The sequence below is a fragment of the Lutjanus erythropterus genome, chromosome 22 (genome assembly GCF_056507025.1).
Source record: "Lutjanus erythropterus isolate fLutEry1 chromosome 22, fLutEry1.hap2, whole genome shotgun sequence".
Classification (NCBI taxonomy): domain Eukaryota; kingdom Metazoa; phylum Chordata; class Actinopteri; order Lutjaniformes; family Lutjanidae; genus Lutjanus; species Lutjanus erythropterus.
Genome location: NC_139338.1, coordinates 15,947,926 through 15,963,326, shown reverse-complemented (window position 1 = coordinate 15,963,326; position 15,401 = coordinate 15,947,926). Strand labels below are relative to the sequence as shown.

Below are 15,401 nucleotides of genomic sequence, written 5' to 3'. Positions count from 1 at the left end.
CTGATCTAAGATTTTGTTTGCTGTGAATCAATTACTATTCTGCAATTTTTTTTAACACTTTGCAAAGTCCATCCAGTAGACTGGAGCCCACAGGCTATTATTGTATTTGACTGTTCTAGACCCTCCTTGCAAACATAAACATATTCAACCGTGTGCTTTGAATCTTAATAAGGGAACGTTCTTGCTTGTTTCATTATGGCAACACTGGCTACCAATGTGTTTATATTTTTAGCATATTAGACTGTGATATGGAATTTGATTGGCTCTGTTGTTGATGTATTTATTTGGTTTTTCTTCAGCCAGGGGAGAGGATGGTTTCAGTCACACAGAAGAGCAGAAGCTGTGTGCTGCTGCTTCTCTCACTCACCCCATCTATCTTTCCCTCTCTGCCCGTTCCCGCCCCGTCTGCTCTCACCATCTCTGCCCTGACTCCTCCTGTTGGTAACACAAACACATCAGCTGTATTCAATGCTTCTAGCACGCCTGCAAAATCATCCACCTCCACCACAGGCCCAACGTCTTCATCAAGAACCTCTATTACAAAATCAATGCCAGCTACCTCTGCAATGCCAGTGTCGCCCTCTGACCAAACATCCCCCAGAAGCCTCTTCATATCCTCACCCTCAGCTAAGACAAAAACACTTTCCCCTCAGTCTGGCAAAGAAGTCTCTCTGAGAACTGATCTGCTCCATTGTCACCCCGTATCACACTTTCCTCCTAAAACCATAAAACAATTTTACCCTAATAGCTCCAGCTTAGACAGACAATTATCCCTCAAAACGGTTGGACCACCTCTGCACAAAGACCTCCCATGTAATTTGTCCAAAATAACTTTATATCTGGGGTCTTCTGAAAAACTTCCTTTTCACATTACTGAACTATTTCCTTCCATCAACTCAGCTTTACTTCCGAAAACTCTGCCATCTCCCTCTCCACCTCAAACTGCTTCACAAAAGCTTTCCTCTCCTGTTTCAACATCTCTTTTCACAACGTTCTTTTCTTTAACCTCTAAAGCTTCTTCACCACCTCCTCAAGCCAAGGCTTCCCCGATCTCTACCTCCAAAACCTCGGCATCTCCTCCAAAGGCAGCCGCAGCCTCTCATAAGCCCGGACCCCTCCCGCCTCCCCCTCTCCCTCACACCGCAGGCCCGCTGTTTGAGCACCGGCCTTTCATTGTGAGCTGGAACATCCCTGATCTGGTGTGTAACAGATACAATATCTCACTGGACACCTCACCCTTTAAAGGAGTGGCCACGCCTGCTAAGGTGAGGGGACAAAGATTTTCTATTTTATTTACTTCACTTTCTTTTTTTTTTCTTAAAATTTCATTAGCTTCTGAGCAAATTGCAGATTGTCTTGTTTCTACATGTTCCCAACACAGTGAAGGGCATGAATATTTACAGGTTAAAGCAACATTGTGCAACTTCCGTACTTAAAAAACAGCTTCAAAGACATTTGAGCTGAGTTAGCCTTCTTGCTGATGGACTAGTAAGGCCCTTATTATAGTCCTGAGTAGTAATACTGAACACGGACAGCAGTAGACCCCACGGACAACTATTAGTTGTGTTTAATAACACTTTCTGTTAGCTTGGAGGAAGCACTCCACTCATGCACAGCAGATTGGCATCTGAAGCGGCTGCATGGAAAGGTCCGCATAGACACAACAAATGGGCGGGTATGTGGATGTCTGCACAGAGCCTAAGCGTCCACCATCTGATGACAAAATCCACTTCACCGACCTACTTCAGTTATATTAGCTGGCTTTTTTTCCTTGTGTTGTTGCACTTGCTTGATGTTTCTTGCACACTAAAACAAGGGGTGCCAAATCTTACATAATGTTGCTTTAATATCTGTGTAGGAAGAGGAAGCCTCTCTCACAGTGGGTTAAAAAGCTGTTCCTCTTGAAAGTAACACCCTGCACTTAAATTCTCAGGCTGACTCACTTTGTCATGTCTCTGCTGCAGGTCCCAGGCCAGTTCCTGTCTCTGTTCTACATAGACCGACTGGGTCTTTACCCACATGTAGACCTCGCTAGAAGAAAACAGATCAATGGGGGCATCCCTCAGAGAGGGAACCTGAAAGCCAGTGTGAACAAAGCCAGAGCAGATATCAACTATTACATCCCATCCAAGTGAGCAAACCTTACATTTAAACTATGTTGTATCTGAATCTGACTTTTAAGCTCCTCTTCATCCTCGTCTTCCCTCCAGGACAAGCCGAGGCTTGGCTGTGATAGACTGGGAAGAATGGCGCCCCCTGTGGGACAGAAACTGGGGTGTGAAGAGAATCTACCAGACTTTATCAGTGGCTCAGGTCATGCAGACAAACCGCTCCCTCACAGTGCAGCAGGCCACAGAAAAAGCCAAACAACAGTTCCAGGTCAGAACCAAGGAAACTATGAACTAAAACTAACAACTTTTTAGTTTCTTTGGTCAGATCTGTGTGAGGATTAATAAAACAAATTATATAGATGTGATCTGTATGAATAACTCTTCTTTTCTTCGACTTTAGGAAGCAGCTCGGAGTTTCATGTCAGGGATGTTGGCATTAGGCAGATCTATGAGACCCAACTATCTCTGGGGCTTCTACCTGTTCCCGAACTGCTATAATTACGGCTGGGAGAGTTCAGACTACACAGGCCGGTGCTCCACGGAGGTGAGGAGGCAGAATGATGAGCTGCTCTGGCTGTGGGAGTCCAGCACTGCCCTCTACCCCTCTGTCTACCTGCAGGTTGGTTAGACAGTTAACCATAATATTAATTCCAGAATCTAAGTCCCTCAGACGTCTTTCTTCCTGCTTCCTCGCACTCTTTCAGGTTTCTCTGGCAGACAATCCCAGAGCAGCCCTCATGGTGAGAAACCGTGTGCAGGAAGCTTTGAGAGTATCTGCTCAGCCCAGACGGAGAGGCACTGCTGCGCCCGTGTTTGTTTACATGCGACCTGTCTTTGTCGACCAGAACAGACGCTTCCTCAGCCAGGTAAATGAGAGTGATTTAAATATTGCTTTGTTTAATACATGCTGTATTCTCAGAAGTATTATGCAGTGGTGTGAAGTCACTGAAACAGTGACTCTCTAATCTCATTTAAAGCAACAGTTTGTAATATATATAATATACAATATATCCTGACAGTGGTACATAAGACAGATAATTTAAGATAATGTGCTTAGCTGTCATTCATCTCATAAATCTATACAACCTTTTGCTAATTAATTATGTCTTCCAGGAATACTTACTTCATGAGTGTCTCAGGGTTTCACAACTAATTTGGACTATTCCATGATCGTACTGTTTATCTGTGGAAATGATTCAGGAAGACAGTAGTCAAATCATGTAAACAAACAGAAACAAACAGACTGTTGAAAAATGTAGTGAAGCTACCCCAGAAATGCTGAATGCCCACCCAGCCACAGCCTGCCCCCGTCTGCAGTCTAGCAAGACATACAGAAGTATCCACTGCTGTACCAACAGAACAACTTCTTCTTTGAAGCTGCTCAATTCATCCTTTGCACTCCATCATAAATTAAAGTTTATTTTTTTGACTGATTATTTATTCAAGGATTGAAAAGGGGGAGAACAAGGAATGTGGTGGGCCCCATGCCTGTGTTTGCCTTTGGCCTCAAAATGATTAAATCCACCCCTGGTCATTTACCACTGGGCGCTGTTTCTGCTCTGTGTCCTTACATCCACAAACAAACACACACACACACAGATAGGAGCAGAGGAGAGGCAGGTGAAGTTAATCGAGTTGAAAACAATTCATTGTGTTACTGTCGGTGCAATAAAAGCTTCTTAACAAGGGTAATTTAATAATGTAATCCATCTAAAATGAAAGAGAGAAAGATGTCAACCCCAAGCCAGTTCAGCCAAAGCTTGCCAGCAAGTGACTTAGCTCTCAAAGACATGTACTGAAGCTGCAGCCAACTACAGATTTTCCTAGTCAACTAGTCAGACTAGTTTTTGCATGTTTATGAAATTCATTTAATTGCTTAAATATGTATTATGGGGGCACATAGTGAGCCATCTATTAAATTATGAGCACTGGGAAGAGCCAGATGAACCTGATGTTTTTTTTTTTTTTTACACATATTATCGGTCCCATGTGTTGCTGTCAGGATAACAGTTTCACCAAATATGCTAAAAAGTTATTTTTGTAGAGGCTACCAATGGTAGCTTTAATAAATCAATAATTAAATCCACCATTCAAACAGACTACAGTTTTGAAACGGCTCATCAGTGAGTGACCACACACTTGACTAAATTAGATACATCTTAGGTTACTTCTTCATCTCAGCAGTGGTGTTTCCAGTCTGAGGTCCAATTTTAAGAGGAGTTTGGTTTCTTGGTGTAACGACACCCTGCTCAGGTGGCAACCTCACCTGTAATCCTTATCCTCTCTTCTCACCTCATGCCATGAGCGTATTTTTGGGAAATAAGAACTGTAAATATCTGTGCTCCACACATGCATAAATGATAGTTGTTTGTCTGATCTGTGACAGCCAGAGGCAGTGTCTGTGTCACCGTGCAAAGGCAAGAATGAACGTATTTAACCATTCGTGTCCAGGTAGACCTGGTCAGGACCATTGGCGAGAGTGCAGCAGTGGGAGCGTCTGGCGCCGTGCTGTGGGGGGCCAGCGCCGACTATGATGACCAGGTAACATCACACCACGGACCTCCACTGGAACTGCTGAAAGACATGACGGACAGTGGTGACGACAGGTAGTCAGAGCAGAGACAATATGTTCAGGTAGACGATATAGGAGTCTGCTCATCTGAGACTGACTGACAATACCTCAGTGGCACAGGTACTGATGGATCGCTTGGTTGTGCAACAGTAATTCAGGGCAGGGAAGCCAAGATTAGTCTGATGATAGCGACATTCACTGGATGTCCAATGAAAGAGACATCACCATGTAAATTCAAGTGAAAGAATATTCTTAATTCTTCTATTTCTTCTAGTCAGTTATCGTAATTGTGTATTATTGATTGGATTAGGTTCAGTAGTGGAAGAAGTACTAAGATCATTAACAGTAGAAATGCCATAGTAAAAGCAAAGTCCTGAATTCAAAATATTATTTAAGTAAAAGTACAGAAGTATTATCAGCAAAAGCCAAGATGAGTATTTCTGAATATTACCTCACAGTCATATAGTATTATATACAGAGTATAGTATATGAGTTCACAAAGTATTACTGTCCTCTTCTTGTTCTTCCTGATCCTTCCTTCACTCTCTTTCCTTTGCTCCCCAGACATCTTGTGAAACTCTCTCTTCCTACCTCTCCTCCGTCCTCAACCCTTACATCACCAATGTCACTACGGCCGCCCATCTCTGCAGCAGCTTCCTGTGTCGTGGGAATGGACGCTGTGTTCGAAAAAACTACAACTCCAGTCACTACCTCCACCTAAACCCTAAGAACTTCAAGATCCTGCATGTCCAGAAACGCTATCTTGTCCTCGGGAGACCTACAGTCACAGACCTGAAGACTTGGAGCAGGGGGTTTACCTGTCAGTGCTACAAAGGACTGAGCTGCTCTCCCAGGACGCACAGAGAGCTCGCCAAGGCCCTGATGTTTAGTGTAAAGCAAGGCCTGCACCAAAAGGCTCATACGCTGAATAAAGCTAGTTTGGACGATATGCAACAAGCTAGTATTACTAAGAACAATGTTAAAAAGAACCTGAAAGTTTAGCATGCACTCAGAATCTTTGGTCACATTTTTTCTGATCATCAGTTCCTTTTTTCAGAAAACACACCACTCAAACCTACATTCAGGTCAGGGAACTGGTCTGTTGCAAACCAGTAGTGGACACTTTGCATGTTTAGTCAACAGCTTGGTTTGGTTTGTTAGTGATTAAAGAAGTTTTTGCAGCCTGCTGGCTTCTAGCTCAAACGTCCCTTTATGATACTACAGAGAGACTTCAGGGATACCATTCATATTTTCATCATTAGCTCATACTTTTTTAATTTTTATGTTGTTGCCTCCCATCACAAATCAATTCCACTGCATTGAGTGACTTAGTGTGTTAGTAACTATCATCAGCAAGATTTAAACGACTCAGGAAGCATCACCTCATCTATATAAATAATTCATAGTACGACTACTGACGTAATGTTCCACAGTCATGGCAGTCATGGTCTTATCTCAAATCAAACTTGCAAACAAATGCTGTGTTATATCACGTCAGTATTACCTGTGACAACACTATTCCCACTGGACATTTGAATATGATTTGACTGTATATGTAAATAAATGAGAAGAGACAGGCAGCAACAGTGTTGTTGGTTCTGTGTTGAACTTAATACAGAGAAAATATGACGACTGGGTGATTTGAGTGAATGAGGAGTTCTGTTAAAAATTCAGTCTCAAAGTGTGATTCAACAAAAAAAAAAAAAAGCTGAAAAGTGAAAATGTGACTGTTATTTAATTGATAAAATTGTCTCCACGCATGTGTTTTATTTAAACCACAGGTGTTACTAAATACTGATCATAATCTGTCCTAAGTTAGTGAGCTAAGCCATGACAGTGAGCCAGCATGCATGAAACCAGGAGCCTAAAACCAGAGCAGCAAAATGGAATCCAGCCATCATTAATTTCATTATTAAGAGGCCTACCTGTGTTTGTTTTTTTTTCCTAATGTGACATGTCAAAATGTCTTTTGTGAAAAAGATTTTGTTGTAGGTCTATGAGTTAGTGCAGCTTCATTTCTATTTGCACATGGACTTTGTTGACTTAACATACTGTAATAGATCATTTCCACAGCAGCCATAGAATGGATAAAAATAACAAATACATGCTCTAGAACTGGCAAATATACTTACTAACTAAAAACCATCCTGATATCCTGCCACTTAACATCTGTGATGTGGGGAATTAGCTGAGCTTCTCTTTTCAGTATAGGGGGGATAATGTCAGATACATGCTGAGGCTACTAAATGCCACAAGTGTCATAATACCAGTTTGTATATAAATTATTTTCAAATGACTTGCATTTTAATTAAACACATTTCCTCATACTTTTATATTTTTTGTATTTTGTATTTTATTTAAATGCATTTGATGACCTACTATGTGCAAATTGTAACAGGATACTTTTTGATATATTTGTGCTCACTGAAAGGTTCTGCCAGTAAATGTAACAGGGCCTTAATTAGTATCATTGGTAACACCTGTGTTTACCCTGCTAATTCATATCAGTATGGTTTCCTTGAAAATGTTCTGTTCCCAGCTTTGCTGAACCGAACTTCAACATGAGCAGAGATGTAATTAGATAAGTGAAAACACCTGTGCAGTACTAGAGGGCAGAAGAACTCCACAAGAAGATAAATTTTGACTGGCTAGCTTACTTGTTAGCAAGCAGTTAGCTACTAACCCGTCCAACAGACATGGAGCAACATTAGCATTCATTTGAGGACATTTTGGGACATGGGCTGAATGTAAGTCCAATGTTTAATTTTTTTTCACCCTATTTCGGTCTTCAAGTCTTGTAAAAAAAATTATCTGGGTCATTAGCCTGCCAGTCTATTGACCAGCTAATAGGCTAGCTAACATTTTTGTGCAGTGTGTACATTGGAGCGTTATGTCCAACTAAACCGGCTTTTCAGTGTGAAGAAACTACTGGAAACAGTGTTGGTAAGAGTTTAGATACATAAATATGCAGAAATTGTGCTGTAAAATCCAAACAACACATTTTAAAATGCTAAAAAAAGAGCAGCAGGGTTGAGTGTTAGCTACATTACTGTTTTTTTTTCAGCAATAGTGACTCTTAGTCAATTGACTCAATGTTAATATAAAAAATATGGATTAATGGAGCCTTACAGGTTATTAGACTTGTCCACCACATTAAAAGTTTTATTTTCCGTTTCCGTTGTATTAGCAAAAGGGTGGCTAATGGTGATGCTAATGAAGAGTCAAACAGTTGCATCTCACTTCCAGTTTTCACCTGCATGAAACTTTCATGTTTGCACACAGCAGTCGTACACTTATGACTAAGAGTGCTAATGACTCATTATGGAGAAGTTAGTGTGTGGTATTATTCCCATTGTGGTGTTGTCAGCAGATACTGTGGGTCATTGGTGTATTGACAGAGTCCTCTGGGTGGTACGCATGTGCGTTGTGTGTGCACTTGTGATCTCCAAGGTGGTTTGAAGAGAGAGAGAAAGACATTTTGATACAGTTACCAGTTACGAAATGAAGTCTCGATCAGTTATTGGCAGTCTTTATGGTTGGTACTATTTGCTATGACAACATACACTTCAGCTCTGTCATGCAAACTTTGCTTGATGCAGTAAAAATAGACCAGCCCAGTGCCATGATGCATATTTTTTTCATCCATGCATGCAACCAACTAACCACACAAGCACAAGTTGCCTTGACAACGTTCCACATGTTTAAACTGCACCAGAAGGCATAGTGAGCAAAATATACTCTACAAGTTCAGGACGCAGACGGACCTCAAGTAAAAGTTTAAAGTGTGTGCTTTTTGTTAGCCTTTCTTGGTTCCTCTGTCTTGTTCCATTTGTTGAATTTGTCACAACAACAATATCTCAACAAGGAAGCAGAGACAACAAAAACAGCGTGTGTGTGTGTGTGTGTGTGTGTGTGTGTGTGTACCAGAAACTGGTGTGTGTGGGTTCTAGTATAGGAAGTAACTTCTAGGCATAATAAAACCAACAGTATCCATTATATAATTGGTTGCGTGTGTCTTTGGACTTCTGTAAAGATGTGGACTGTAAAAAAAAAATCATACAGGATTTAGTGGAATCAATTCATCTTTTCTCATTAACTTACTGTAACAAGTTTCATTTCTTCAAGTTAATTAAACTTAAAATTTCTAGTATACTTTTAGAACTTAAACTCTTCTAACTTTATGTCGTTTGATTTGAAATGCTCACTCAACTTACCAAATTAACTTTGTGTTTCTGAAGTACACCTGAATAAAAAGTATTTAAAAGTATATATGACTAGAAAAGTCCATTTTAAATCATTGCAAAGTCCTCAGTTTGTCTTTTCAAACTCTGTCACCTTAAAATTTTAATTGAGCCTAGACAGTCACATTTTCCATTTAAAACAAGTAGTGTATTTTTACAGTGTGCAAACACAAAGGTTCAAGACACTGCTGCCTACACTTGAATACCATGTCAGTGCTATGAGTCAGCCTGAAAATAGGTTGCAGACCTATTTTTTTGTTTGGTAGCCTATGATGGTGAATGTTTCAACAGATCTAAACACCTTGGGCAACAAATAAAGAAGAAAAAGAAAAAATCCTTATTGCACAGTTTCTCTGACTAGGCTTGCTCGCCTGCTCTGCTTAGTTTTCTTTAGACTTTTACTTTATTATTTATTTATTTGTGGTTTATTTGATAGGGACAGATACAATATACATAGAAAAACTGAAATAGCTATTTAATGACATATCAAAGTGTTTATAGTGAATGCTACTTTGCAGCTTTACTGCTGTACTTAAAAGGGCTTTAATAAAAATAAGAGATTGAAACAGTGAGGTAAAAAGAAGATAAACTGAGTACATAAATATATAGTGAAGCTAATGAAAAGCTGAGTACAGCAAGACACAATGAAGCACAAAGTTAAAGACATTACATATAAAATTTAAACATGAGTACAGGTTTGTTGCTGTGTGTTTTCCAACATTAAAGTAAAAAAAAAAATTAAGGAACGCCAGTCGTGCCACAGGAAAACGTCAGATTTAATTAAAATCATAAGTCATACAGTACATGCCATCGCAAGTCAGTCACCATTTTTCACTTTAATCTCTCACATCTTTTCTAAAAGCAGTTTAGTCTTTTTTTTTAATTGGTGAACACCACAGCACAAAGTAAAGTGTGATTAAAATACAGTTATCCGGCCATGGAAAATCTTAAAGATGTACAAAGTACAAAGTCATTCACTCATGTGGCTGTGGGTCAGTGAATGCAAATGTTTAAGAACTTCAATATAGCTGCCAAGTTGAACAAAAGAACAAAACAAAACACACAAGCCACAGGTAGGGCTCGCTAGCGCTGTAAACGTTCAGTGCTAGTCGTGTCATTTCGCATATAATTTGACATATTTTTAAAAAAAGTTTGGACAACTCTTTTTGTCAATAAAGTAAATAAAAAGATATAATATTTGCTCGAATTATGCTTCTAAATATGTGCAGATAAAACAGTTTTATTCCTTGATAAATAACTTACAGACAAATATCTTATTTTAAGAATCCAAAGTGAATGATTCTAAGATATTTAATAATGTGTAACAACTTTCAGTGTCGCTCCCACAGCATAATTTTCAAATACGTTACTACGATTATTGAACCCTCAAAACAGACTCAAATCTAGCAGAACAGATTTCAGGTTCATTCAAGCTTTGCATCCAGCAAATCACAAGCTTATCTACACATTCAGAAAATACTAGACATTCCTTCATTCAACAAGTTAATACAAATTATAAATGATTTAGAGATGTGATTAGACTGAACAATTTTCTAATTATAAAGAAATGATTCAGGGCATCTTCATAAATGACAGGATTGATTCCAGCACCAAGTTAAAATGCTACTGTGAGACAGAGCTGCAACAGTAAATTGACTAATTGATCAGTCAATCGACACAAAAACAGTCAGCAACGATTTGGATGATCGACATGCAAAAACAGTAGAAAATGCTGTTTTTAGCCTCTCAAATATGGACTTTCCTCCTTTCTCTGTTTTATATCGCATTAAACTTAATATCTTTGGGTTTTGGACTGGTAAAAAATACATTTAGAGACATCACCTCGGACATTAAGACGCTGGGATGGACATTTTTCACTATTTTCTAACATTTCTTGGACCAGACAATTAATCAATTAATCTAGATCAGATTAAATGACAATAAAAACAATAAATACTTAGTTGCAGCTCTACTGTGGGAATGAAATCACTTCAACAGCAGACAAACCCATCAGTTCATACCAACTACCAACTCCAAACATCACAAAGGGACAGGTTTGCTAAGATTTACCACTATTTGTTTTGTCACAGTGCAAGGTACTTGGATTAGTTTGTTAATAAGGCATGAGACACAGTATAGACAGTTGGAGTTTATTTTAAAACATGTCTGTAGTAAATTCACTTTTAGTTAAGTTGAGTAATGGATTTAAATTAAATATGTTTTCTTTGAGAAAGATTCCTGTGTCAACTCTGAGCTGTCTGTCTGTCAAGAAATACATTTTACAAGAAATGTCCATTAGTCCGGGGTACACATGCTCATGAGAAAAGTCTTTTAGAGATGATTTTGACCTGACTAGACTTGCCGCATGGGGATTTAACAAAGTTTTATAGAGTAAGGGAATGAAAAAAAAAGCAGACTGGTCCTTAAGTTTCCGTGGTGTTTGACACCTTTTGAGAATAATTATTATGTAGTCCTTTACCCAACAAATGCCTTACACCAATATCAGGTGCTGATACCGATATTGGCTGGGATCAGTCCCATCTCTAGCTAACACGCGTCATTGAACATTGGAACCAGTGCTGTATCTGTTTGATAGCGAAACACTGAAGTGCTTCAAATATAAAAAGAGAAGCCCCATCGTGGACAGCAAGCCTTGTTTGTTTGAGTCAGTTTGACTCTGTTTGCTCAGGAAGGCACTCCAGCAAAGTAACATTTGGTTCTTGAAAGATTCACAGTAAAATCTCACTTGACGCTTCGTGTCCATTCGGCTACAGGTTTTCTTGCTACATATGTTACTGGGTTTATCTCTACTCTAATACTTGCCATGCATTACTTCAGGGGTCATATTAACAAGCTGAGCTCTAAAATGTAAAAATTAAAAACATTAAAAGAGATGAACATTTAGATGAAACAACTCTACTTTGTCTTGAAAATACTGACTTTTGAATATTACAGGGGCTGTACATAATTTTAGTGAGCAAAACCTAAACCTTAAACCTTTTGAAACAAAACGTTCGAGGTGTTTTTTTTTTCATTTGTACTTTGTGGCATGCGGATATGAGCTACAGTTAAAGCATGCTGATGCATATGTAAATGACACAATCAATTCAACTCAAACAAGACCTGCCACAATGCATGTAATGTAAAATAGAAGGTGGCAAATGTGCCACTGCAGTCCTTAAAAAATGAAAATATTCACACTTCAAAGTCATGAAGACTTGTAAAATATTAATATTACAACTATATTGTATATCAGATAGATAGAAATGGCAGTAGGTTAACTTAATTTAAACAGATTAGGTAAACAACTCAGGGTCCTACAGCTGTGTTTTTATCTTTGTTGATGGACCCAGAAATATCAGGTATTCATCAGGAAAACGTCTCATCAGCACACCGATAACAAATGTCCAGATTTCAAAGTATCGGACTCTGAACTTGCTGAAAATATTAACTGCACTAACACTGGGTTGCACCAGCAAAGATTAATTCAAGATTAAACTGAAAGTAGAGCTTAATCAATATGGAGATACTTCTTTACCCACAATAAAATGAACAAATAAATAAAAACATACATTTGAGTGCTGTTGGGACTTAGTGGGTATAAAAGAGGAGGGAATATATTAACTTTCCCCTGCTCATATTCCTTACAAAAGGTGACATTGTTTGCTAGCTGGCTAAAAAGGTAACCAAACATAACATCGTAGGCTAGCTACCTAAAATAAATAAATATTGTATTGTTTGCTAGCTAGCTACAGAGTTGGTTCGCCTTGTTAGCCTAATCATGATTGCTCAGCATAGAATTATTTTTGCTCAGTCCATCTTAAAAAGGCAGCAATTTTAAAGTTAAACCTCTTCAAGTGCAAGTTCAAAGTTAATACTGGATCACATTTTAAACTGCAGTTTAAAGTTTTGGCGCACCAGAATTGAATTTAGTCTATCTTTAGTTTAGAAAGTTTAAGAAAGGTTTAATTGTAATTTGTTTTAATTTTAAGCTACATTAAAAGTTTGGTGCAACATTATTCAAAGTTAAACCACAATTTAATCAGGTTTAAAAATTAATCAGTGTTGGTGAAACCCAGCCTCAATGTTACATAATGTATTCAACCAAAGAAACTAAAGTTCTGTTTAGTTTTCATCAGTTGTCATTGCAAGATATTAATTACCAACTGTCCAAAGACTCAAAGTAATCGTCTTAAATACTTTGATATGTGGACAAATGAGTTAAAAGGCCAAACTGGTCCCACATTATACATTTTTACCTTGAACCTCTTGACAAATATCAACTTTTATGCTTTTTTTTCATCAAATTGTAAATTAGAATAAAATAGATTCCAGTTCTTTAGGCAAGTTTTGTAAGCCAGACTTAAAACCTCGAGAGGACAGTTTAAAGTTGTTTTTTCTCTGCCTCCAGCTGTCCATTGAGCTCTCCATTCTCCCCACTCGAACCACTGACATCTTTGGTGCACTTGATCCTCAGCAGGACGTTGGACAGCACGTCCTGATACAGACTGAGGCAGACCCAGCCCGGCAGGTACAGGAGGGTGATGAGTCCCATGAAGTTGTGGGGATAGTGGGAGTAGTCCCAGGAGCAGGCGTCAAACTGCCTGAGGACCAGACCCCAGGAGAACTCCCAGGTGTAGATGAAGCAGATGTAGATGGGCAGCCTCCGGCACGTCCCCCAGCCTCTGCTGAAGTGCAGGTGGAGGTAGAGCTTCTCCACCACGAAGCTGCAGCTGCCGTACATCAGGAAGGACCACAGGGACGTGTGGCCGCTGAGGGTCCGGTCAGACTTCTCCACGAGATTGAAAACAGAGGTGAAGAGCACCTCGTCCAGGAAGCCGTGCATCCCGAAGAACAAGAAGCGCACAAAGCCGGGGAGACCGTGAGGAGGGCCCCGATCGTGTCCGCTGGAGGGGTGATACTGCAGCCTGGACAGCCCTCTGTGAAACACCTGGGCGAAATACAGAGCCAGGACGTAGTGCACCGCCAGCTGCGTCCCTGACACCACCCTCACCTGCTCGGTCAGAGTGTTAATGTTCCCGATGAGGATCTGCAGCCCGATGTAGACAGACGGGTAGAAAACAAGATGAAAGACCACAGGCCGACCTCGGAAACACCTCTTCTGTGAGTAGATCTTCTCCAGCGCAAAGTGGGTCAGTGAATGCATGATGCACAGATACGGAGAGGAGAAGCCCACCAGCTTCGGGTCCCGATGATTCAAAACCCCCTGCAGCGAGGACAGCAGGACATCCAGAGTCACGCCGTGCATCCCGTAGAAGTACAGCCGCATCCATCGCGGCAGCTCCCGCAGCGACTCCGCCGCGTCCTCGGTGTCTCCGGACGGTTCCTGTTGGCGGGGTGTTCGCGTTTTTAGGCCACCGGCGGGGTCTCCCGAACGTCCCCTAGGACCGTCTCGCCACCGACTGGCCATGTTCAGTCACACTGTCTGGAGAGATTCAGTCGTCCTCTTCCTACACATTGTTTTCTGTTGTGTTCCGCTGCGGCTGCACAGAACTGCGAGCTGCGGCTGCAAGCATCTCCTGCACTGTACAGAGTGACTGATGCCTTCGCGGGCTCCCCGGAAAAAAAACAACGTCTGTGGCACACATATTATGTGGCTTAAAGACATACTATCCAGGATTTTGCTTAAAAACAATGTATAGATTCATTTAAAAATAAATCTTCTCAATCATCACTTATGATGCACTAGATCCCACCCTCTGCCTGCACCAGTCTACAAACTATATCATGTATTTCAGTGGAGCACTAGGACTATTTTTTTTATGATGGGGGCTTGCATGTGCCTTAAAGAGAGGACTGTGACCACATCAAACCTCCACATGGGTATGAAAACCAAACATCACAGTATAGTACAACATGGCCAACTAAAGTGGAGAAAAATATACTGTTCAAATTGATGCATTATTTTCTATAGTTTATTGGCACAAATAAGACATGAATAATTTAAACAGCAAAACAGCCCATACATACAAATGTCACCCTCATGCATGAATTATACATTGATGCACCATACGCCCGATCCATGATCATGAAGATGCAGAAAAATAGAAAGGCATGACAGAAATGGCACAAATCATGTTTAAGGGGAGCTCCTGTCTTATTAAGAGAACCCAAGCTCTGCCTGGCTCCTCTGCAGCCTGCACCCTGCCTGGGGCTCTTTACCAACCCAAAGTGTTGATATGTGACGTCCGGGGAAGCAGACTCAACAATCAAGTATCTTTCTGGTGTGTTTACAAACAGCAACTAACAAATCCAGCATATTCTTTGAATATGCAATTTGTTTTCTTGTAAACAAACAACATTTCTGTTGTTTCTCACCAAAACACATCCTGTGTATCCTCAAGGTGTAACACATGTATTTAGTGCACTTCCTTCCTCACAAAACATTAGCAAAGTATGTTATCACTCTTCTTTTTCTCTGCCTTTGTGGGCACACCACCACACTTGTTGGCTTGC

General features: G+C 40.2%; 2 protein-coding genes across 2 annotated transcripts; one reads left to right on the top strand and one right to left on the bottom strand.

The window, feature by feature from the left end:
• Positions 1–311: 311 nt before the first annotated feature.
• On the top strand, positions 312–5,821 carry LOC146306764 (hyaluronidase PH-20-like). Its single transcript, XM_084711248.1, has 8 exons — positions 312–652; positions 755–1,265; positions 1,965–2,131; positions 2,211–2,379; positions 2,512–2,730; positions 2,816–2,977; positions 4,563–4,652; positions 5,248–5,821. The coding sequence occupies exons 1-8, from the start codon at positions 312–314 to the stop codon at positions 5,683–5,685; spliced, it is 2,097 nt and encodes a 698-aa protein (XP_084567374.1). The 3' UTR covers positions 5,686–5,821.
• A 7,472-nt stretch (positions 5,822–13,293) lies between these two features.
• tmem229a (transmembrane protein 229A) lies at positions 13,294–14,747 on the bottom strand. The gene has a single exon (XM_084711247.1). It carries the CDS (start codon positions 14,353–14,355, stop codon positions 13,309–13,311), a length of 1,047 nt encoding a protein of 348 aa, XP_084567373.1. The 5' UTR covers positions 14,356–14,747; the 3' UTR covers positions 13,294–13,308.
• Between the last annotated feature and the right edge of the window lie 654 nt (positions 14,748–15,401).